The 25,512-nt window shown below is 39.9% G+C and overlaps 1 protein-coding gene across 1 annotated transcript; it reads left to right on the forward strand.

Moving 5' to 3' along the window:
- HCLS1 (hematopoietic cell-specific Lyn substrate 1) lies at positions 1–24,668 on the forward strand. The gene is made up of 14 exons (XM_072812548.1): positions 1–154; positions 2,794–2,877; positions 3,550–3,623; positions 13,408–13,537; positions 15,389–15,499; positions 17,490–17,544; positions 19,965–20,075; positions 20,698–20,753; positions 21,528–21,597; positions 22,216–22,427; positions 22,839–22,943; positions 23,457–23,706; positions 23,846–23,914; positions 24,111–24,668. Exons 2-14 carry the CDS (start codon positions 2,794–2,796, stop codon positions 24,245–24,247), a joined length of 1,464 nt encoding a protein of 487 aa, XP_072668649.1. The 5' UTR covers positions 1–154; the 3' UTR covers positions 24,248–24,668.
- Positions 24,669–25,512: the final 844 nt, after the last annotated feature.

The following is a 25,512-nucleotide window of genomic DNA, read 5'->3' on the forward strand; positions in this document are numbered from 1 at the left end:
TATGAGGACAGGGTGTCAGGAAATGACAGAAAACCTGAATACGGAACTGAAGCAGCAGCTCAGAGCTTCTTGCTCTGAAGTGGCAGCACAGAGAGGGAGCCCAGTGACGACGTGAAAAGCTGGGGGCTTAGAGCAGACACTCGCACTATTGGAGGTGGGTACTCTGAGCAATGGGAAAGTTGGGGAGCACTGGGCAAGAGCTGAATTAAGGGGAACCTACCTGGCTCTTAGTCCTCGGTGAGAGACGAAGTCATTGCTAGTAGGCTCTTGACCTTTTATGGCTAGAGGCCTGGGGGTGAGTAGTTGTGGGTAATGAGCATCTGGGGATAGAAACAGAAATGGGGGTCAGGAGCCCAGGGCACAGGATTCAGCAGCAGCTGGGACTCCCTAATTTCTACTGACAATCTACAACTCCCTCCTAAGGCCTGTTGCTCCTAGGCACTGAGGTGGGAGGAGGGCCACAGGAGATGAAGACAAAGTCTCTGTCCTTGGAGAGCACGCATATGGTCTAGCAGAGAAACAGAACTCACATCAGAGACATTGTGACAGAGCAGGAAGTAGTTGCTCCTGTATGCCAGTGCTGAGCACAAGTGCAGATGGAGGCCCGATGAAGGCATGATGGTTTGACTAGGGCTGGTTTCTGTGTGTAGGATCACGTAATTCCAGAATGTCAGAAATGAAGGGGACTGGATGAATTAGCTAGGTTAATCTCTTCATTTATTTTCCACTGGGGAAAACAGTATCAAAGATGTTGGATGATTTACCAAACTAATATTTAAAATTGCATACCATGGTCCCTGACAAGTAAGTACATATCCTATGCTGATTCCCTTACCCCTGTTCCCACAGGTGCTTAGTAGCAGAGCTGGGGTGATCTTCTGAATCAAGGTCCATGTACTTTACTGATGCTACAAGGCAGCCTTGTGATAAGGCCCTTGATTGTGCGCAATCCTGGGAATCAGTCCTCACCAAGTTAATCCCCACTCCCATACCTCTAATGGCACCTCTCACTTTCCTATTTCTGGCCAGTAACTCAAGGACACCAAATAGTCTCTGTATCAGAAACTTCCCTTTGTTTCAAAAATACATGGGGATAAGAGGTTTTTGGGTGTTAGGCTCAGGTCTCAGAGGTACAGCACGAAAGAGGAGAGGACCATCAGTCCTTGTTGGTTCCTTTTTGATCATGAATATTTCAGAGACTTGTCCTTTCCATTTTCTGTATAAAGTTATTTTATCAAAAAGAAGCTCAGGAGCCAGGACCAGAAACTTCTCCACCTTCCCCCCATCCATAATTGTTGCCCTGTAGGAGAAGGCAGTTTTTTGGGCAGGGGCTCATCCCGAGGTATAGCTGATTCAGCCAATACTTCTCCACTGTCCTCTTTGCATCTCTTTAACCAACTTTCCCCCAAATTTCCTTGGGCTAGTTGGTTTCCAAGGAGATTTTCAAAGAACGTGGAGAAAGTGGAGTTTTGAAGTAGAAAGGAAAATCAGAGACTCTGATGGCCTGCGTGGAGACACTATGGAGTCCTAGGAGCAGTTGTAAGAGGGGCTCATTTGGGAGACAGTGAAGAACATAGGAAAAAACAGCAGTGGAATGAGGAATCCAAGGAAGGATGGGCAAGGGAGTTGCCAGCTAGCTAGTGGTACCAGGGTCGAGAGGTCTCAGTGTTCCCCAGAGCAGATAAGCATTGTTCATGGTTTCCTCTTCACATGGAGATCCAGGATCCCATAGATACAGAGCAACTTGCTGCTCCTCATGCATAATTGGCAGGGCCAGTGGAAACACGGGGGAATGCCACAGTGGAAAAGCAGTTTGGCTCCCCTTCATACTAGTGTTCTCAAAATATTTCTTAATTATTTACTTAGTTAATAACAATCTAATAACTCTTAATGTTCAAAATAAGGGATTTATTACATGTTAGTTTTTGAACCAGCTATCTTCCTTAGAAATAGAACTGAACCTTTTTTAAAAATTAAAGAATAGGTGATTCATTTCCAGCAAATGATGTTTCTCTAACGTCATTCAGGGTAGGAATTTCAGCCAACTGCTCTACTGACTTCATGCACCTGTTCAGTAGCTGCTCTTAAAATGGAGAAGGGACAGGAACTTGCACTAGAGTTGGGATTTTCTCTATAGAATTTTGCAGGTTGTAGAGAGGAGTATAGATGTTCACTTTATTAGGAACTGGACCGATAACATTTCAACAGCTATAACAGGAGTCATATGTGGAAACCTGAGTGGGATGGTGCTGTACTTCTAGTGCCCCTCATTGATTGCCACTTCAAGCTACTTCGCAGCTAGCCTTGTGACTCGAATGATTCCAGTAGTTTTGACATGCAGGTTATTTTCTTTTTAAGATTTATGTATTTATTTATGAGAGACAGAGAGAGAGGCAGGGACACAGGAGGAGGGAGAAGCAGGCTCCATGCCGGGAGCCCGACATGGGACTCGATCCCAGGACTCCAGGATCGCACCCTGGGCCAAAGACAGGTGCTAAACTGCTGAGCCACCCAGGGATCCCCAACACGCAGGTTATTTAACATTACCTACACCCATAACTTCACTCATTAGGCCTAGGCCACATTAGTTTGCCTTGACTAAATCCTCCCTGCTCCTGTAACGGAGCAAATAGCAAAAGTATTTTCCTAAAACTTCCATTTGCTTTGCCTCAACTTCTATTTTATTCTAAGAAAAAATAGCAAAACCATTGGACTGCTATACCATTGACTTCAGCATTCTTGTTTTCCCTCTTCTTGATTTTCTCTCCCTAATTATTCCCCTGTCACCCTCAGATGTGGAAGTCTGTAGTAGGGCATGATGTATCTGTCTCCGTGGAGACCCAGGGTGATGATTGGGACACAGACCCTGATTTTGTGGTGAGTTTGGGAATAGCTTTGCTTGGAAAATCAATAAAAGGTAGAGGTGGGGAGGATGAGGCAGAGGCATCTGGGCCACTCTGTCACCTTCAAGGGGACTTAAAAAGGACAATCTGGGACTGAAATAGCCCTAATGGTGGAACTGACTAGTAGGACAGTTGGCTGCCCTGAGTGGGGCATGCATGATAGTTAATGTTAAGGATGGAAGGGAACAGGTGTAGAAGAGTTTGACATTGTGATTGAGAGACTGTGACAACCTCTGGTAAAGGTGAGGTGCAGGTTAACCTGGCTCTCCTTGGGCCTGTGAGCCAGGATATGAGTTAGACCTCTGTAATTTATGGGATTCAGTAATTGTGGAAGACCTGAAGAGGAAAGTAAGAGGGATGTGGAGCAGAAGGGGAGGTTTCAGGGTCCACCAGTTTAATTTAAACATAGCAGGGGGGTGGTAAGGTCAGGTAAATGTAAGGAAGAGTCTGAGTAAAGACCCTGCTGAGTAAATATAGGGAAGAGTCTGAATAAAGATCCTCAGTAAAGATCCTGACTTTACTTTTATAAGAAGTAAAGAGGAGGCAGTAGATACAGGACCTGGGGGGCATGTGTGTCAGCTGCATGGCCTCTCTCAGTGTGGCACATCTCTTGCCATCACTTATTGCTGAATGCTGTCTTTTGCAGAATGACATCTCTGAGAAGGAGCAACGGTGGGGAGCCAAGACCATTGAGGGCTCTGGACGCACAGAGCATATCAAGTAGGTGCCAAAAGGACTAAGGTGCAGGAAAAGGATGTGGGAAGAGACTTGAAAAAACTAGAAAACTCAGGGGAAGGTGAGGGAAGAAGGAAGGAGGGAGAAAACGTCTATGTGTCTATTTCTCAAATCTGTCCCTATGTGTATCTTTGTATATTTCTGTTTCATGTCTCTCCTCTTACCGCCCCCCCCCCAATTTTATTCTCTTATTTCTAAAAACTATGCTATTTCCCTCAGTGGGTCTATTATAAAGGATTTGGAGAGGATGTAGCTCAAATACTGAGGTTGTGTCACTTTATATTCAGATAAAGATAAGTGTGTGTCTAGAAGGTAGGTAACTTCAGATGGACCAGAAAGGATTCAGTAAAACATTGGTAAACAACTCAGAATATTGTAAGCAGAGGACAATATTAGGTTGTATCTGGCCTAGATGATTTTTAAAATAAAAATTTGAATTTGGCTACTTGGCAGAAGTTGGAAACCATGAATGGTAATATGAAGAAATGTAACATAGGGAAACCAGTTGGTTAAAACTATTTTAGTAATGGTATTTAGGGGTCTTAAAGATTATAGCCCAATATTTTATCAGAAACAAAGGCAAAACAATAAAACACGTACACTGTAAGAGAAAAGGAACTTACATAGCCAAAGGTTTCTGTGGTATATATTATATATTTGAATTGGAAGATTCCTTCTCTCCATGGATTGTTCAGAATCATCTAACCATGGCCATCTGCTTTGGCTTCTGCTATTGTGTCAGAATGTTGAATATGAGTAGCAAGGTAGACATAATAAATAACAAAAGCAAAAATTAACAATTACATGCAAATTGGCAAAATTAATACAGCTTAAAATCCCATTTTAACTACCCACCCACACTGTAACAACAGTGTTTTTATCTCTTTTCCCCCTAGTTTTAAAAAAATGTCAGTGGATGGCCACGTTGCACAAACAACACACTATGAAAATTTGGCATGTGTTTATATAATTTGATAATATTCAAAACTATGCATTGTTGTTTGACCAGACATAATAGTTTATCTTAAGTAAATGTAATGAATATTGTTTTTAAACAAACCAAACAATACTGGAAGCAGTTGGAAAAATGAAAAAAAAAATGGAATAGGGTCTTGCAGGAAGTTTCTTGATGCTCATTTGCAGACTCATAGATTTAAAAAAAATTAAAAGGATCCTTTCCTAAGCTGTCCTGAGTAAAGGCTACTCAGCCCTAGCATCCTGAGAACTGTTAAGAGGAAGATACAAATGCTCCTTATACCTTTCCCTAACCAGTGCCCGTCTCATGCATAGTAGGAGCAGAGCATTTTAAGGAGGACTCCCAAATCTTTGCCATGATCTTAGAGAAACAGCTTGAGTTTGGGTATCAGATAGATTTAGGTTCAACTGACAGCCCTGCAGCTACAAGTGATGTGAATTTAGATATAGAACACATCCGAATCTCAGCTTATTTATCAAATGAAGATAATAATGTCTACCCTGCAGAATATGGTTAGAATTCAGTGGGCTAACATGTATCAACTTTCTAATGCAGTATTTAGCACCTCTTAAGCGTTTCAATAATATTTCTCTTGCTTCTCAATGTAGATTAGTTTAAATCAGTTTTTCTTTCTAAAAACCTAGCATAAGCTTGTAAAAAAAATGACAGTCTTTTTCCTTCCTAAGTGGTGTTTACCCGGATTGTTGTGTTACATAATTCTGTATATCCATTACCCAGTCTGTTAACTCTTGGAATCATAAAGTGTAGCGACCTTGGATGTTACCTTGTTAGCCTAACTGGATCACTATATGATAGCATAAATGATGGAAACATTTACACAAAAACCCACTCCCCTCCCCCGTTTACCAAAGCTACCAATGTGTAAAGCCCCATCTCTGCTAGTAGCTAGCCAGGTGACCAATGGACAAGTCATTTTTCTCTCTGATTTTTGGTTTTCCTGCTGGGATCAAAAAGACCTCTGGGATCAAGAGGACCTTCCATTAGTGTAAGTTTCTAATATTCTGGGATCTTCTCTAGCTAGTGTGGGCTAAGCCAATTTTTAAGGTCAAGTGGGAATCACTAAGGGCTTTAGAAAGGAGGGGGAAATTGGAGAGAACAGTAGCAGCAGAGTTGAGATCACTCAGAGCAGGAAAAGGAAGTGATTGTGGTTCTCACTAATCTCACTACCTTCCCCTACATCATAATCTTTCTTTTTAAAGTCTGCCTAAAGTATATTTAGTTTGGGGAGTGGCTTGGTAATTCAGTGAATAGCTCATATGATAGTTTCCATCCCTCATCTCTCATATAGAGGCATATGGGCCGGGCAGCTCCAGGCAACCTAGTGTTCCAAGGACTCTGACCCTTTCCTCCTGCTGCTGCTTCTTTTTTTTCTGGTGATTTTGTTTATTTATTCATGAGAAACAGAGAGAGAGAGAGAGACATAGGCAGAGGGGAAGCAGGCTCCCTGCTGGGACCCTAATGCGGGACTTGATCCCAGGACCCAGGGATCTCGCGGCAGATGCTCAACCACTGAGCCACCCAAGTGTCCCTTCCTCCAGCTTCCGCCACTCTTGCTCTATCATGCGCATGTCAGTATATCCCATGTCCATCCCTGGCTGGGTGTAAACACTGAGCTGCTTCTTGTCACTATACATTAGTCTTGCCTGTTCCAGAATTTTATGTAACTGCAATAATACCGAATGCATTCTTTTATGTCTGTTTTCTTTCATTCAACACAATTTTTTGAGATCTATCCATAGTCTTTGCATACCAGTCCCTTTTTAAAAAGATTTTATTTAAATTCAATTTAGTTAACATACAGTATAGTATTAGTATCAGGGTTAGAATTTAGTGATTCATCAGTTAAATATAATACCCAGTACTCATTACATCATGTGCCCTCCTTAATGCCCATCACCCAATTACCCCATCACCATATCACCCTCAGTTTGTTCCCTAAAGTTAAGAATCTCTTATGGTTTGCCTCCTTCTCTGTGTATTAGACTTTTGTTCTTTTTAACTGTCAAGTAGTTTCCCATTGTATGGATATACCATAGTTTATTTTATCCATTACCTTACTGATGGACATCTGGGTTGTTGACCATTTGGGACTATTGCAAATAAAGCTGTCATGAACGTTTGGGTCCAAATCTTTTTGTTGACACATATTTTTGTTTCTCTTGTGAAATACCTTGGAATAGAATTGTTAAGTCATATAGTGTGTATTTATTTTTTTAAAAATTACCACTGTTTTCTGAAAGGAATTTACCATTTTTTATTCCTACCAATAATGTATGGATTTCAATTGCTCCACATCCTTGTCTACACTTGATATTGTTAGTATTTTTAATTTTTACCATTCTTGTGGGTATGTGGTGATTTTGACTTGTATTTTTTGATGTCTAATTTTATTGAGCATCTTGCTATGTGTCATTCATGTATCTTCATGTATCTTCATTTAAAGTATCTGTTCAAATCTTTTCCTCACTTTCAAAGTAGATCATTTGTATTGTTATTGAGTTTTAAGGGCTTTTTATATATTCTTTTTATAGTCTTTTGTGAGATATGTGTTATACAAATATTTCCTTCCAGGTTAAACTTGTCTTTTCTTTTTCTTAATGGCATCTTTTGAGGATCAGAAGATATTGATTCTAATGAAGTCTATTTTTTCAAACAATATTTTGACTAACACTTTATATATCTGATGAACTTCCATCTACTCCTTCAAATTGTGAAGGTTTTCTCTTATATTTTGTTCTAAAAGATTTATAGGTTTAGCTTTTACATTTACATTTAAATCTATGACCTATTTCAAAGTTGCTTTTGTGTACAGTGTGAGGCAAAGATTGAGGTTCACCTTTTTTGAATGGATATTTTATTATTCCAACATCATAAGATGTTCGTTCATTGGGGCATATGGGTGGCTCAGTTGGTTACACATCTGACTCTTGATTTCAGTTCAGATAATGATCTTAGGGTCATGAGATAGAGCCCCATTTAGGGCTTGTGCTGGGCATGGAGACTGCATAAGATTCTCTCCCTCTTACCCTACCCCTCCCCATATCTCAAAAAAGTCTGTTCTTTCTCCATTTACTTACATAGTATCTTTGACCATATACATACAGGTCTATTTCCATAGTATTTTTTAAAAATCTTTTTGTCAACCTTGAACTATACCATACTGCACTGATTATTGTAGCTTTATGATATGTCATAAAGTCATATCCTCTAAATTTGCCTCTCTTAAAAAAAACTATACTAACCCAGAACTTTACATTTTATTTATTTATTTTTAAAAATATTTTATTTAAATTCAATTTGCCAACATATAGTATAACACCCAGTGCTCATTTCATCATGTGCCCTCCTTAGTGCCCGTCATCCAGTCACCACATCCCCCCACCCACCTCCTTTTCTGCAACCCTTTGTTTCCCAGAGTTAGGAGTCTCTCATGGTTTGTTTTCCTGTAATTTTTCCCATTCGTTTTAGAATAAAAAGTCAATTCCTATAAAAATGCCTGTTCATATTTTGGTTGAAATTCATCGAATCTGTAGATTATTTTAGAGAAAATTGATAGCTTAATGATTTTGAATTTTCCTGTCCATGAACATGTATTTATCTAGGTCTTCTTTAATTTTTTAGAAATATTTTTCAGTGTTCAGGTCTTGGACATATTTTGTTACACTGATGCTAAAATATTTCATGTGATGATAAATGGTATTTATTTTTAACTTTTAATTGATTCCAAATGTCCACGGCTAGTATAGTCATACCTCAATGATATTGCAGGTTTGGCTCCAGATCGTCACAATAAAGTAAATATTGTAATAAAGCAAGTCAGATGAATGTTTTTATTCATTCAGTGCATATAAAATTTATGGTTACATTATATTGTAGTCTACTAAGTGTATATAGCATTATGTCTAAAATATGTACATACCTTAATTTAAAAACACTTTATTGCTAAAAAAAATGCTAAGAGCTTTCTGAACATTCTGTGAGTCATAATCTTTTTGCTGGTGGAGGATCTTGCCTTCATGTTGATGGCTTCTAACTGATCAAGGCGATAGTTGCTAAAGTTGGGGTGACTGTGGTAATTTCTATGGCAAAATTTTGTGCCAAAATTGGAAGATTGCTACATTGATTGACACTTCCTTTCATCAATGATTTCCCTGTAGCATGCAACACTGTTTGATAGCATTTTACCCACAGTAGAACTTCTTTCAAAATTGGAATCAATCCTCTCAAAACCTGCCACTTGCTGTATCATGTAAGTTTATATAATATTCTAAATCCTTTGGTATCATTTCAATAGTTTTCACAGCATCTTCACCAGGAGTACATTTCATCTCAAGAAACCACTTTCTTTGCTTGTCTATAAGAAGCAATTGTTCATCCATTAAAGTTCTATCATGAGATAACAGTAGTTCAGTCACATCCTCAGGCTCCACTTCTAATTCTAGTTCTCTTGCTGCTTGCCCTACATTTGCAGTTAATTCCTCCACTGAAGTCTTGAACCCCTCAAAGTCATCCATGATGGTTGGATGCAACTTCCTCTAAACTCCTATTAATGTTGATATTTTGATCTCTCCCTGCGAATTATGAATGTTCTTAATGGCACATAGAAGGATGAATCTGTTCCAGAAGGTTTTCAGTGTACTTTGCCCTGATCCATCAGAGAAAGCACTATCAGGGCAGCGATAGCCTCACAAGACTTATTTATTAGATAATAAGACTTGAAAGATGAAATTTACTCCTTGATCTATGGGCAGCAGAATGGATTTGTGTCAGCAGGCATGAAAGTGATATTAATCATGTGCATCTCCATCAAAGCTCTTGGATGACCAGGTACATTGTCATTGAGCAGTGATATTTTGAAAGGAATCTTTCTGAGCTGTAGGTCTCAACAGTGGACCTAAAATATTCAGTAAACCATGTTGTAAACACATGCTATCATCCAGGGTTGTTCTTCCATTTGTAGAGCACAGCAGAATAGATTTAGCATAATTCTTAAGGGCTCCAGGATTTTCAGAATGGTAAATAAGCATTGGTTTCAGCTTAAAATCATCAGCCGCCTTAGCCCTTAACAAGAGAATCAAACTCTCGTTTGAAACTTTGAAGCTGCGCTGACTTCTACTCTCGAGCTGTGAGAGTCCTAGATGCCAACTTCTTTCAAAATAAGGCTTTGTTATCCACACTGAAAATCTATTGTTTAGTGTAGCCACCTTCATGATTGATCTGAGCTAGGTCTTCTGGACAACTTGCTGCAGATTCTACATCAGCACTTGCTGCTTCCCCTTGTACTTTTATGGAGATGGCTTCTTCCCTTAAACCTCATGAGCCAACCTCTGCTAGTTTCCAACTTTTCTTCTGCAGCTTCCTCACCTCTCTCAGCCTTCATAGAATTAAAGAGAGTTAAGGCCTTGCTCTGAATTAGGGTTTGGCTTAAGGGAGTGTTGTGGTTGGTTTGATCTTGTATCCATATCTCTCAAATGTTCTCCAAATCAGCAATAAGGCTGGTTCACTATCTTATCACTCATATTTTCACTGGAGTAGTGCTTTTAATTTCCTTTAAGAACTCTTCCTTTTTATTCACAACTTGGCTAATTGTTTGGTGCAAGTGGCCTAGCTCTGGGCCTATGCTGGCTTTTGACATGCCTTCCTCATGAAGTTTAATCATTTCTAGCTTTTGATTTAGAGTGAGAGACATGTGAATCTTCCTTTTACTCAAACACTTAGAGGCTATTGTAGGCTTATTAATTGGCCTGATTTCAATGTTGTTGTGTCTCAGGGATTAGGGAGGCCTGAGGAGAGAGAGAGAGATTAAAAAAAAAAAAAAAAAAGGCTCATTGGTGAAACAGTCAGAACATACCCAACATTTATGAATTAAGTTTACCATCTTATATTGGTATGGTCCATGATGCCCCCAAAACAATTACAATAGTAACATCAGAGATCACTGATCACGGATCACCATAGCAATTATAATAATATATAATAATAATGAAAAACTATGAAATATTGTACAAATTACCAAAAAGTGACAGAGATACATGAAGTGAGCAAATGGTGTTGGAAAAATGGTTACCAATGGACTCACTTAATGTAGGGTTGCCACAAATTTTCAGTGGGTTAAAAACACAATATCTGCAAAGTTATGCCTGTATGTAGAAATGGAATTGATTTTGATAGTGACCTTATATCCTATGAACTTGCCAACTGTACTTAATAGTTCTAGTAGCACATTTGGTAGATTCTTTAGGATTTTCTACATCTATGATCATATCATCTGTGGGTAAAATCTTAATCTGTGTGACTCACCTTTGTGCTTTTACTTTTGTAACAAAAACAAAAAAGATCAGTTCCTTCCCCTAATTCATCTTTAAGGTCCTGGGTTTCCCTTGGTTCCATAAACTACGTTGCTTTGCCAAATCCAAGGTATTTTAAAACTTAAAATAGGCATCTGAGCATCAGTGTGTCAAAAGTTCTTATGTATGCCACTTAGCACATTGAATTGTAACTTTTTATATTTCTTCCAACTGACCACTATCTCCATATACATTAAGCATCTTTGTATCCTCAGAGCCTAACAGTGCCTTATACTCAAAAGTTTATTGAGTGAAGGAGTAATACAATTAAGACCTATTTAGAGTGGCTATATTATATATATATATATATATATATATATATACACACACATATATACATATATATATGTACATATATATATATTTTAATATATAGAAGTCCGTCTTCTTTGGCCCCAAAATTTTTATTTAAATTGTATTATCTATTGGCATGATCTTCTGATTAGCCTTGCGGTCAATCCATAAGGTGGAAATTCCTGAATCTCATTTTTAAATCCCTTTTAAAAACTTGTTTTAATTATAATATAGTTATGATTCATGTGGCAATCATTGGGTTCATTAAAACTTTGCACATTTTCCTCATTTGAAAGTAATTTTTAAGCCCCATTTTCTTCATTCTTCATCTGAATATTTTGGTTGGGAAATAACAGTTATTTACATGTTCTTGGAACCAATTGCTTTTTTGACACAGACATTTCTAAAGTGTCAGTGTTGTTGAACTAGCAACACAGGATCTCTGCCTCCACTGCTGCCAGAGGGTTTAGAGCAGGCACGGAACAGATGGTTCTTCCAGCACTTAGCTTATTTCATCTGGTTCCAAGCCAGCTTTCTAAAATTAACTATGACTAAAGCGTAGAAGGCTTTTAAAAAAGACTTTTGGTGGGCTTATACTACGAGGCCACCAGATGGATCTATTCTCCCATGAAAGAAGAGAATTTCTGCTGTGGAGTGGCCATTCTACCTATAACCAATGTACCTGGTTTCCTGGAGCAGGTGAAGTCCCAGTAACATTACTGTCTCAATTCTATAAACCTCTGTTTCTTGCTGCAGGAAGTCAAAATTTTTTATTAAGGGTTCTCTTACCCAAATGTTTCTAAGAATCCCCAGAGATGCTTATATGTGTTCAGATATCAGTCCTGATTGTCACTCATTGATGCTAGTGCTGGTGCTGAACTATTACTTCATATCCTCAAGGCAAACAGATACGCAGAGGTGCTCTCTATCCTCATGGTGAAGATGAAAGTGAAGTAAGAAGGAGAATGAATGCCTCCTTTTGGTGTTACAGTCTCGTAGAGATAGAGGTGTCCCAAATCAAGGTTATTTGAGCCTTAACATATCACAATAATTAGTGATGAGTGAAATTTATTAGTTTTTTAAAAGTCCCTGATAATGACTTTATTTTTAAATTATTCTTCATGCAGGTAGATTTTTTATTTTAATTCAACTTAGTTAACATATAGTGTATTATTAGTTTCAGGGGTAGAATGTAGTGATTCATAACTGATGAATGCAACTGCATGTAACACCCAGTGCTCATTCCATCCAATGCCCTTCTTACTGCCCAACACCCAGTTACTCCACTCCTTCCACCCTTCCAGCAACTCTCAGCTTGTTCCCTATAGTTAAGAGTCTCTTAGGTTTGCCTCCCACTCTGTTTTTATCTTATTTTATTTTTCCTTCCCATCCCCTATGTTCTCTGTTTTGTTTCTTAAATTCCATATATGAGTGAAATAATATGCTTTTTGTCTTTCTCTGACTTATTTTGTTTAACATAATACCCTCTAGTTCTATCCATGTTGTTGCAAATGGCAAAATTTCCTTCTTTGTGATGGCTGAGTAATATTCCATAATATATATTATATACATAATATAATATATATATTCTCCAAGTATTGTCCATGCAAATTGTTTCTTAGTTTTGCTATTATATACAGTGTTTCAGTGCACAGTATCAGACATTAAGCCTTGCCATGTTTAAAATTATTTCCTTGGGGTAGACTCTCAGGACTAGAATGTATGGGTAAAAGGGTATATAAATATTTTTGTGCTTTTTGAGAGAGAATATCTAAAGCTATAAAGCATACCCATTTAGAAGGAAAATAACTTCCTAGTTACTAGAATATAATTGGCATCACTGTCCTCTAATATTTAGGAGGATGAAAAATGCAACAAATATCAGAAGATTGATTTAGTGGGCAAAATAACAGATTGGAGAAAGTATTATTGGCTTATGAAAAGTTTAAATCACACTATATAGTATGTAGGCCACACTAATCTCTTACTCCCAAACCCAGTATTGATATACTTTGGGGGCTCAGATTTTTGGTAAAAATAAGCAACACCTCTTAAGATTTCCATTTTTCTGGGAAGGATAATTCATTGACTTTCAGTGCTAGATGAGTCTCTGTCATGTGGTTACTTCCAGCATCCACCAGCTGAGGAACAAAGTATCAGAGGAACATGATATTCTCAAGAAGAAGGAGATGGAATCAGGGCCCAAAGCATCCCATGGGTATGGAGGTCGATTTGGGGTGGAAAGAGACCGAATGGACAAGGTAAGTTGAAAGGAAGATCTTTGCTTAAAGACAAAAGATAGATTGATTCGTTTATTGGTATTATGGTTCAAAACTTATTCAAAAGTACAGTTTTCATTTGGGCTTTAAAATAGAATGTCCCCATATTATTTGTTTCATTTTTTCCTGATTCCAACACATAAAATATAAATGGTGGAAAACAGGATTCAAAAATTTAAAAAAGAGTGGCCCATGGTAGGCCCAGCCATACTGTAACTCCTAGGCTAAGGAGATAGGGTCACAATTAGGGAAAGAAAAAAATCTGTTTTAAAATCATTTACTGCTTGTAAATGCTTGTGTGTTATGCTGATGTTGCAACTTATCATTATTTTCTTTACTGTGTTCTTAGTGTTATTTTTGTATATATATTATACTTTATATGATGTGCACATGTGAAAAATATTGATGTTAATTTAATTTTTAGATACCTTCAAATATGAATATTGTTTTCCTTTATCCATTAACTACTATAAAAGTATGATAAAAGTACTTATATTATAAATCAGTTTCCATTGATTTTCCTAACCTCAAAGATAGAGATATATATGCCTATAACAAAAAAAAAAACATTTTATCTCCAAGGAGAAAAAAAAAACTATCCAGTGAAAGCCTTTAGTTCACCCTCAAGAAGTATTTTGTTTTGTCATTGTATAATGCAACATAGGCTTATATTCTTTACAAAATTCCTAGGAAAAAAACTTAGATAAGCATTCATTCATTCTTAAATTCACAAGCAAATCTGACCTACACAAACCTAAAAATACTGCAAAAGATGTTCCCAGGAGCTCATACAGGGCAGTGTTTCATATCAGTCTCTGTTGATAATGTTTATCCCAGCATGAGCTTGGAACAGGAGGAAGGAAAAGCTTTTTAATTTCTTTTTGGTTGGGACTCTGCAAGGTATCATTATTTGGTTTGAGGTACTACCCAAGTTCCAAATTTTTTTTTCCAAGTTCCAAATTTTAAAAGTATCCATATCTAAATATTAGAAGAGATATACCTTTCAAAACCAAATAGAAAATAAAACAATAGATGGAGTAAAAAGTGGGGGGAAATAGGAAAGTTATATGCCCTCTTGGACTACTTGCAGTATTGTCTGCCAACCCCCTTTGGTGTCGAGTCAGTCACTGTTAAATATCAGGGCTCAGTTGGCTCTTCTGAAATTTGATGGACACCCAGGAACAAAGATCCAGAACAAAAGCGCCTGGCTGTTTTCATGAAATACGCAATCTCAGTTGGAGCATTAATTAAGTCAGTCCCCCTTGATCTCTCTTCGATAACTACCTCATTCTATTTTGACCCATATGTCCCTTGTCATTAGCTTTCTTTTTGTTTTTTGTTTAAACACTGTTCTGTCTACTTTGTCTCTATCCTTGGGATTGCCAGTCCGAGCGATAGGAGTTTCCTGAATGATGAGTTCCTAATGGTATTAAGGAAGACTTAGGATGTGCAAGCTTCCAGAAAAAGTAAACTTGTTCTCTCCTCACCTATTCTCTGTGTGATAAACCCATGGAGGCTATGAGAGTGACCCAGAATTGAATTTGTTCTATTCTCACTTTTCAACCATGTCTGCATTATTTCTTTTTTTTCCTTCAAATTTTTATTTAAATTCAAGTTAGATTACATACAGTGTTGTATTGGTTTCAGGGGTAGAATGTAGTGATTCATCATTTGCAGTGATTCACCCAGTACTCATTCCATCAAATACCCTCCTTAATGCCCATCACCCAGTTACCCTGTCCCTCCACCTATCTCTCCTCCAGAGCCCTCAGTTTGTTCCCTATATTTAAGAGTCTCTTACGTCTTTCACTCATTCCATCTGACTTTTTTTAGAGTGCTGTGGGCCATGAATATGTCGCTGAGGTGGAGAAGCACTCTTCTCAGACTGATGCTGCCAGAGGCTTTGGTGGCAAATATGGAGTTGAGAAGGACAGGGCAGACAAGGTAAGTCTCTCCCAATGCTACCTAGCTCACATCATGTGGGATTTATCAACACTCACCATTAATGTGGGCCTATGTTTCTCCTAAAGAAGGAGAGGGCAGTGGACTTAGGTGGGTTCATCATGATGATAGCTCCCATAACCTTCCTTAGCAAATTCCTTGGTGCCACTCTGGGAAGCCACATGCTGAACTGAATAGTGTTAATTTAAATGAGAAAAAGAGTCTCAAACTCTGTTTAGAAAAGAAATCCATCAAATCATTGATTTTTATTATGCTTGTACGTATGAAGAAAAAGGAGGGAAATTTCAAAAGTCCTCTTTTGGTCAAATATTAAAATGTTATAATTATTTCTACCTTTCAGGAGAACATAGATGTTAGCTTAAGTATTAATACCACAGCAGCAAATAATTGAGTACAACAGCTAATTAGGGTTATAATGTTTTTAGAAGGTAGAGGTTACTTTTCACAAGATTTATCACCAAATCCTTGAAGTCCAGGGGTTTTAAAGATGCCTCTGTACAAAAAAGTAGTTTAAAAAAGAGGAGAAAAGGCACAGTACAATTAAAATTATGGAGTGGTCAGGAGAGTACCATTGATAACTCATTAATGTTCTCATTTCACACCTGAGTAGATCAGACTCTTTTTTTTAAGGATTTATTTATTTGAGAGAGAGTAGAAGGAAGATAAGAGAGAGAGAGAGTCTCAAACAGACTGCACTGAGTATGGAGCCTGAGGTAGAGCTCGACCTAATGACCCTGAGGTCATGACTTAAGCAAAAACCAAGGGTCAGATGCCCACCCCCCAGCACCACCCCAAGTGCCTGAGTTCAGACTCTCTGGTCATATTTTTTATGGGTAGAATAGTGTCTCTTCCCTTGTAGCTGCATACAGGGAGGATATTTCCTTCACAGCTAGCTGAGACTTTCTTTTTACCTGCAGTTGTTAATTAGGTGGGCCTGAATCCTTAAAGCTAAGTGTTAGAATATTTGCATTGTAGGGTTTGGGCAGAAAAGTTCAAAATTACTGTAATGAAAAGGAAACACATAGAAGGTGATTTTTTAAGGCATAATGGAATATGGAGCATGGAATGTTCTTCTCTAATGAGGATGGGATTTCCCTTCCATCTCACCTTTGCCTGATCTCTCATTGTTCTTTCTTTCATCTGCCTCATGCACCACACAGGGAATCACCTAAACAATCAGTGTGTCGTGTAAATTAAGAAACCATACATACTAATAGCCCTTGAGATGGAAAATCTAGTCTTGCTTAGAGACCCAAGGTCCTGAGCTAGATGGGGATGCAGCTATGTGATGATGTTAGGTATTAGCTAACATATCCAGTCCTGAAGCAGTTAGGGCCCAAGTTCTCTCAGTTGCCTCTCATCCCACCAAAATACATCTCTGGGTTTCCCCTGCCACTTAGGGAAAGAGAAGAGGTGTGGTATATATAATCCATTAGGAATGGGATAATATTTCTTACATGTGCATAGTGCTTTATAGTTTACAAGGCACTTTTCTAGCTATTATTTTAGTTTCATGAGAATTAGGAAGAAAAGCACTAATTTACTGAATGACACAATACAAATACTTTTTATATACCTTGCCCCACTTAGTACCCACAATATCATTTCTCCCATTTTATAGTTGAGGCAAATAAGTCAGGTTTGCCTATTTTTATTTCATATTTGAGGTGACTGAGGCTCAGTGATATAAAGGATATGCTTAAGTTAAACAACTATAAAGAGGGAAGGTGGGGTTGGGTTTTGAATCTAGAGTTGATGAACCTACGGAGCGCAAGTTCATTGCTCTGTAGCATACAGCCACTACACCAGCCTGCCGGGTCAGGGTTCTTGTCTGTTTCTAGGTTAAACCCCCATTCTCAGCCTTGAGCTCTTGTAAACTAGCTTCTGGCCTGAGCTAGGGGTATGAGTGTGTGAGGGAGGGGAAAAACTGTCAGTTCCAATTCTAACTAATCCACTCTCCTTTTCTCTGTAGTCTGCAGTTGGCTTTGATTACAAAGGAGAAGTGGAGAAGCACGCATCTCAGAAAGGCAAGGACCCTGCGCTCCAGCCTTAGCAACCTGATTGACCTGTTCTACTCAGACTTCACCTCCCAACAGCTGTCATCAACTCCCTTTAGTTGCAGGCACAGTTCCCCACTATTTTATTTTTTTAAATCCAAGCATGTACTTGCTTCTTTCTTATTTACCTTCTTCTAGGAGATTGATCAAGTTTTCTTTAGTCCCCCTTCCCTCTAATGGATCGAAAATAAGGTATTCTACTACTTTATTTTAGGAAGTAGTCCCTAGATTTTAACATTCATCTTTGACTTAAGTTTAAAATTAATCACTATCTCTTCCTAGTAATAAAGGAAATATAGAATAAGTTAATTACATTCCTTCTACATCCTACATTCTTAGTGCCAACTGGCCAATTGTTGTTGCTCAGTATAAGGATTTTGTGTTTTTAAACCCCACAAAAATGAATCATTATTATTATTTAGTGAATATTTATTTAAATTGACCAACATATTTACCAAGTATCTGGTGCATCACTGTTTATTGTATCTGTTTCCTCTTTTCTTCTATTTCCTTCTTACTAAAGTATATCCTTTGATAATTCTTCCAGTGAGAGCCTATGAAAAAACTCCCAGGCTTTGTCTAAAATATACATTTTGTTTCATTCTTCATTGCTATTTTCCCCATCATCACTTTGAGTATATTATTTCATACTTTTTGGCATCTCTCTTGTGGAGTCTAACTCTTGTTCCTTTGTAGGTAACATGTCTTGTCTCTCTGTTCTGTTTGTTTTTTTTTTTTTTTTCATGAAAAGTTTTTTTTTTTTTTCTCTCTGATACCCTCAGATATATCTAGGTGTTGGATCTATTTCTCTTATCCTACATGAGACTAACCGATTCTCTTCAACCTGAGAAATAACTTTCATTATAGAAAGTTCTCAGGCCTGTTGTCTTGGGATAGTGTTTCTTCTCTTTTCTCTTTTATCCCTTCTTCTGGAACTCATATTGATGAATATTGAAGATTTTCATTCTCATTTGATTGTCTCTCTCTTTTTTATTTTTATTTTATTTTTTAAGTGCAGTGGTGAGGGGGAGAATCTTAAGCAGGTTCCATGCCCAGTACAGAACTCGATGCAGGGCTTGATCTCATGATCCTGAGATCATAACCTGAGCTGAAATCAAGAGTCAGATGCTTACTTTCCTAAGCCATCCAGGTACTCCAACCATATGGTCTACCTTGGTGAATATTCTATGTGCATGAAAAAACTATATTCTGCAGTTTGGGGATATAATGTTCTGTAAATGTTAATTAGGTTTTGTTAGTTGTTAATGTTGTTTGGGCCTTCTATAATTTTAGATTATTTTTGTCTAAACATTCTTTCAAATAACGTAAGAAGAGTGTTAAAATTTTCGTCTAAGATCACATATTTTTCTATTTTTCTTTGTTTCTGTCAGTTTTTGCTTCATGAGTTTTGATTCTGTTAATAGATTATACCAGCATACATATTCCTCATTAATGATGATTTGTTCTCTTATTTTTGTGTTATATTTCTCTTATCTCTTATAATGCATTTTGTATTGAGGTCTACTTTGTCTGATATTCTTGCCATCTTTCTGATGCATATTCTTTCTTTAGTATATATTTTTCTAGGTCAGCATTAATTTCCCAGCTTAGAATTCCTGTGTAATATAAATAGTATAAAACTGGATATTTGCATTCTACATACTCAGGGTAGGCCTGGAGTTTCCAAGTTCCATAGGTAAAATTTCCCCCTACCAAATGCTGAACAAACTACAACCCCCTTCACCATTTCCCTGAACAAATGAATAGAATTTTTCTAGAACTCTTTTATAGAAGTGGGCAGACTTCCATTTCTTGTTCCCCAGCCTGCTGTTCTTATCCTAATCCCTAGGGACTAAATTTGGGATTTAAAACACCCTTGGGCTTTCTGAGTTAGCTCATAATTGCCTTCATATTTATGGCTTTGATTCATCTATTTGCTTCTGGAGCCAGGATATTTTTTTCTTTTTTCTTTAGCTTCCCTACAAAAAAAAAAAATGTTATATTTGAGCAGACATTTCTAAGTGTTTATATGGGAATAGGAACAGGCATAAATTTCATATGCCTGTTTTCATATGTATCTGCCTTTTTTCTCCTAAAAGTCTCTCTTTACATTCTCTATACTTTCCCCTTCCCTGAAGAAGGGAGAAAATTGAAACGATCTTCTTATTTTAGGATGGAGGTAAAGGAGGAGAGGAAAGGAGTGAACAGTGTTGAATTACCGCTTACAAAAGATGACTTAGGATACTTGTTTCTTGTTAATCTACCTAGATCCTAGCCCTGCTCTTTCCCAGGCCCTTATCCCTCTGCACCCGTTCCTCCTGACTTCTCTCTTCCACAGCACATTCCTGTGGGCTTAGAGCAGGCTCTCATGACTCCTCCTTCCACCATAGATTACTCTCATGGCTTTGGAGGCCGCTATGGTATAGAGAAGGATAAACGGGACAAGGCAGCTCTGGGATATGACTACAAGGGAGAAACAGAGAAACACGAGTCCCAAAGAGGTAAGTTGGGTTGGAGAGGAAGAAGGTCTCAGAGTAGCATAAAGTCTGCCTTCCTTCCTTTCTGGAAGCTGACATAGAGGACCCAGAAGGGTAAGTGTACGTATGTATGTAGGGGTTGGGGTAGACACCAGGAGGACAGAGAAGAAAATAGCAAGATTAGGAGCAGGATGGAGGAGACCAAAGAGAAAGGGTCACTGAGGAAAGGGTAAACTCAGACGGGCTGGGTGATGACAAGTGGGTGGTTTGGTTATGAGTCTCACAGGCCCCCATGCCTCACAAGGACAGAGAGGTCTCTCTCGGACACATAAGGGATGGGACATATAAGAGATGGCTGGATGGCTCTCCTTATTTTTTCTCATTTCTTCTTTGTATTCCTTCCTTTTCTCTCACTTCTCTCTTTTTTATCTTCCCCTATTCACATCTCTCTCCTGTCCTTTCTCTCTCAGTCCTTTTCTGCCTATTCCCATCCATGCTTCTCTCTATCCTCTGATTCTCATACTTCCTCATCCATCTCTGTTTTCCACATTCCTGTCTTCTGGTCTTTCTTCCTATAAAATCCTCTACCTACATATTCCTAGCATTTTAACTCTTCTTATGACTCTCAAACCTTTGTGTTCTGCAGATTATGCCAAGGGCTTTGGTGGGCAATATGGAATCCAGAAGGACCGAGTGGATAAGGTAAAGCATCAGCACACCAACATCTTTTTTTTAAATAAAGATTTTTATTTATTTATTCATGAGAGACAGAGAGAGAGAGAGGCAGAGACACAGGCAGAGGGAGAAGCAGGCTCCATGCAGGGAGCCTGATGTGGGACTTGACCCTGGGTCCCCAGGATCACACCCTGGGCTGAAGGCGGCGCTAAACCGCTGAGCCACCAGGCCTGCCCAGCACACTCAATATCTTGGGAAGAAGTCCCTAAACTGCTCCTAAAGTACCTTGAGATAGGAAAAGCTAAGTGTCCCGAGCTGTCATCCTACACTCCCCTTTGACTGCTTTCAGCATTTAATGGGCAAGTCTTCTGCAGCCTGAGCTTTAACTAAGGAAAATGGAGCCAGAGAGAGAAATGCAGACACGTTTTAGGGAAAGGTGGTGTTTGAAATTTCATTGATTACTAGGCATTGCTTAATTCAATCTATAATCTCTTCCCACTCCATTCACATCAGTTCTCCTTCATGTATTGGCTGGGGCCATGCTGCATTCTAGGCAACTGGACTTAGAGATGTGAGATGCTAAGTACTCTGGGCTTTCAAAAGGGAGAGCTGAGCCCACCAAGTTAGAACTTCTTTATCCCTCTCTCTGCTGCAAAATAACAATATTGAAATACCCTGTTTAACTATTGACCATCAAATGGTCAGAGATACCTCCTATGAGGGCCCCGATCCCCAATACTGACTTTGGGTCATTATCATTCCCTTCTCCTCTTCACACTGCATATACTCTTCTCTCTGTAGAGCGCTGTTGGCTTCAACGAAATGGAGGCCCCAACCACAGCTTATAAAAAGACGACACCCATAGAGGCTGGTGAGTCTTAATTCCTTTTCTTTATGTTCCTCAACCACCTCTCCCTTCTCATTCTTTCTTATGCCTAGATACCTCTTCCATACCTTTAACTACCTAGACTAGCTGAGATAGACTTGATATTTCCAGATCCTCTCTCCTAAAAAAAACAAAAACAAACAAACAAAAAAACTAGGTTAAGTGGATAGAGATATAGAGTGACATTGGAAAGGAACTATAAGCAGAGAACACAGGGAAGGAGGGATAAGGAGTCATTTGGGAAGAATACAGAAGGATAAGAGCTTGCAATGAGGGAAGAGAAGGTGGGTGGTGGTCAGAGGGCATACAGATTTAAGGAATGTGGATAGAGAAGGATGTTGATTAGGGGAGCAAGGCTTATAATTTAGAAAGGACAAAAGTCTGAGATTGCATGGCCTGGCTATATGGAAATCTGGGCTTTAGGGCTACATCCTCCTCCTATAATCCCCTAGTTCCTCCATTAATACCTCTTTACTTTTCTTCCCATGAGTCCCTCTCCATCTGCTCTCTGCCTGGATATTTAACCAATTCCTTTTCTTCCTTTAGTGCCATCCCCCACCCCTGAGCCAAGACAATACTAATTCTTCTTGCTTGTATCTGCAGCTTCCAGCGGTGCCCGTGGCTTGAAGGCAAAATTTGAGTCTATGGCTGAGGAGAAGAGGAAGCGAGAGGAAGAAGAAAAGGCACAGCAGATAGCCAGGCAGCAACAGGAGAGAAAGGCTCTGAAAAAGATGAGCCATGAGGCTCAGCAGCCAGTGAACACTGTGCGAGAGCCGGAGGTGCCAGCCCCATTGCCCAAGAAAATCTCCTCAGATGTGAGTGCTTGGCCTTCTGGGATTCACATCCAAGATTCCTTGCCCAGATAGGAGCCTAAGAAGTCCAAATCATTGATAGAAAATAAGGCATGGGCCTCCCTGGTTTTAGGCAAAGTCTATAACTGCTATCTCTTCTTTAGGATGATTTCAGTCTGAGTGATTGGGCCTCATATATACCAAAATGTTAGGGGGGGAAAATCCCAGATTTACATATACCAAGATTGCGTATTTGGCTGTGAAGCCAGTCACTGCTGCAGGAACAAGGGGGAAGGAGCTATCACTTCAGGTGGGAGCCCATCTTGAGAGGTGATTGATTTGGATTGGAAGAGACAGCAAGGGGTATTCCGGGTCAGTATAAGTGAGAAGACTGAGGTCTGCATACTTACCAGAGAGATGCTTTATTCTCCCCAGGCCTGGCCTCCGGCAGGGAGCTCTCCATCATCTGAGCCTGAGCCTGTGAGAACCAGTGCAGAACGCCCAGTGCCTGCCCTGCCCTTGCTTCAGAATCCCCCAGAGGTAAGCAGAGCCTCAAAGATTCTCTGCCCCTTCCTCATCTCATGTCCTAGGAAGGTGGGCCCTATAAAGTGACCAACCATCCTGGTTTGTCTGGTACTGTCCTGGTCTTAGCACTGAAAGTCTTGCATTCTGGGGATCGCCTGGTCCTGGGCAGACCAGGACAGTCGGTCAATTCTAGCTGTGGGATTCCCAAAGATGCGAGTTTGCTTCAGTGCTTTCCTGGTCACTCAGTGAATCAGACTTGCTTTCCATTTCCCTCTTCTCACACATTTCACATTTCCCTCCTATTGCCTCTTGGCAGGCGTTTTGAGTGGGTGGGTATGGGAGGAAGTTGAGGAATGAAGATGGATAAAAGACTAGGTTCCCTAGGAGAGGATGTTAGATGGAGGCAAGGATAGAGGGTAGAAGTGGTAGGACGGTGATGGGTGGGGTATTAGCAGTCCTCCATAGGGAGGTTTTAGAGAGGCAGCTCCTGTTGTAGAAATCCCTCTGATCCACACCATCTCTTCCCAGGATGAGGAGCCCCCGGCTTTGCCTCCTAGGACTCTGGAAGGCCTACAGCTGGAGGAAGAGCCAGTGTATGAAGCAGAGCCTGAGCCTGAGCCTGAGCCTAAGCCTGAGCCTGAGCCTGAGCCCACGGCTGAGCCTGAGAATGACTATGAGGATGTTGGAGACATAGACATACGTGAAGAGGATGGTGAAGCAGATGGGGACTATGAGGATGTGCTCGAAGTTCAGAGTCCCTCTTGTCCTACTCCGGCTGGTGAGTGGTGGGGGAGAAACAGCTCCTGAACTGGGTCTAGTCCAGGGGTGAGTAAGAGGAAGAATTCCCCCATTACCCAAAAGGACCTGCTATCCTTCTCCATGTTGGTGAGACCATGTTTATATCTCTCATTATGCAGAATCATCTGGCTACCCAGCTGGGACTGGAGCAGGGATCTCAGCGATAGCCCTGTATGATTACCAAGGAGGTAGGTTTGGAGTGGCCTGAGGGGTCTAGTGCCTGGAGGCCCTTACTACAAGAAAGGAAGGTGGATTCTGAGGGTCAGGGAAGGACTAGCCTTGGCATCAAGAATAGCCCATTTCCCTCCCTGAGGTTTACCATGGGCACAGAAGTGGAAGGATTATTGTCTGACCATCCTAATACTCCATAAATTGCCTCCCCAGAGGGAAGTGATGAAATTTCCTTTGATCCTGATGACATCATCACTGACATCGAGATGGTGGATGAGGGCTGGTGGCGGGGACGTTGCCATGGCCACTTTGGACTCTTTCCTGCAAATTATGTCAAGCTTCTCCAGTAACGGGCCCTCCTTGTCTTCTGCACTGTGACTTCCCATGTCCAGAGTGGTTCTGCATCCGCCTGTGTCCCATTCCTGCTGCAAATATCATGAGTTGCCTGATATTCTAAACAGACTTTCCTCTCCTTCTCCACTAGGGGTTGAGGCAGAGACAGCATGAGAAAGGGGTGGCCTTCCCCTCAGTGTCCTCTCGACCCTAGATGAACTCATGATGTTTCTCTTGTGGTCCTTCCTCCTTCCCTGTGAATGCTCCCTCAAGTACCCCAAGTTCTGCCTTGCTCTGTTTGTGAGCTCTGAACATCCTGGTTTGCTTACATGGGAAGGTATATCTAGCTTGCCTTTCCTTTTCCACGGAGATATTTTTTAAGTCTTCTCTCTGTCCAGTCTTAAATCAGAAATAAAATGGGACTATGATTCATCTCCATGCTGAGGTAAATAGTACTTTTTACACAGCCCTCAATGGCCCTACTCTCATGGCTCCAATTCTCCTTTCCTCTTTCAGGCATATCTAGAGGACTCCTTCCTGCCACTGCCCATTGCCCTGCACCCTGGATATCAAGGGGTGGGCCTTTTCCTTAGACTGTACTTAGACCCAGTCCAAAACAGGTTGACCTGGAAAATAGCAGTAAGGTGAGGGGCCAGGGGACAAGGAAGGGTTCACAGTAAGGCAGTTAAACTTCTACTGGCTTCAGCAGTTGTGAGAGGCCAGTCACCTTCTGCCTGAGAATAATGACTACACTCTTTTAGGACATGATCTTGAGGAATAAACACAAATCAGGGGATTGAAAGGAGGCACAGGGAGATTTTGTCAATTAAAAAAGAAAAAAGAAAAAGAATAGAAAAAAAGACTAAAGCTAAAGGACCACATACTCCAATGAGGTGTTACGAGGATTGAGGGTCAGAGACAGTGGCCTCTACAAGTGAAAGTTCAGGCTTCTTTGTAGCTGGATGACTGTTATTGACGGCCAAGTAGAAGACAGATAAGAAGAAACTCGTGAACATTCTGTGTGGTCCAGGGCCAAGGCTGATAGAAAAAGAGGTGAGTACATTTGGACAGCTAGTGGTGGGCAAAAAAGCAAATCACCAAGCAAATTATGGGGATGAGAAAGAATGAGAGGCCAGGGTGTCCTATGTTTATTCCAGCCCCAGGCCATCGTGTTTAGCAAGGTCTAATAGGACATCCTATAGGCAACATCAAAGTAGAAGTCAGGGATTTGGGGAAAAGATGAAGAAAACAATGGGATGAAGGAGGAGCAATGGGATGAAGG

This window comes from Canis lupus, chromosome 35, assembly GCF_048164855.1.
Source record: "Canis lupus baileyi chromosome 35, mCanLup2.hap1, whole genome shotgun sequence".
NCBI classification, from domain to species: Eukaryota; Metazoa; Chordata; class Mammalia; order Carnivora; family Canidae; genus Canis; species Canis lupus.

Bases quoted from the DNA above. Each gene is read 5' to 3' on its own strand.
- HCLS1 (XM_072812548.1), top strand. From the start codon at position 2,794: ATGTGGAAGTCTGTAGTAGGGCATGATGTATCTGTCTCCGTGGAGACC. The intron at 2,878-3,549 runs GTGAGTTTGGGA...TGTCTTTTGCAG, and splicing joins ACACAGACCCTGATTTTGTG to AATGACATCTCTGAGAAGGA. The intron at 22,428-22,838 runs GTGAGTGCTTGG...TATTCTCCCCAG, and splicing joins CCAAGAAAATCTCCTCAGAT to GCCTGGCCTCCGGCAGGGAG.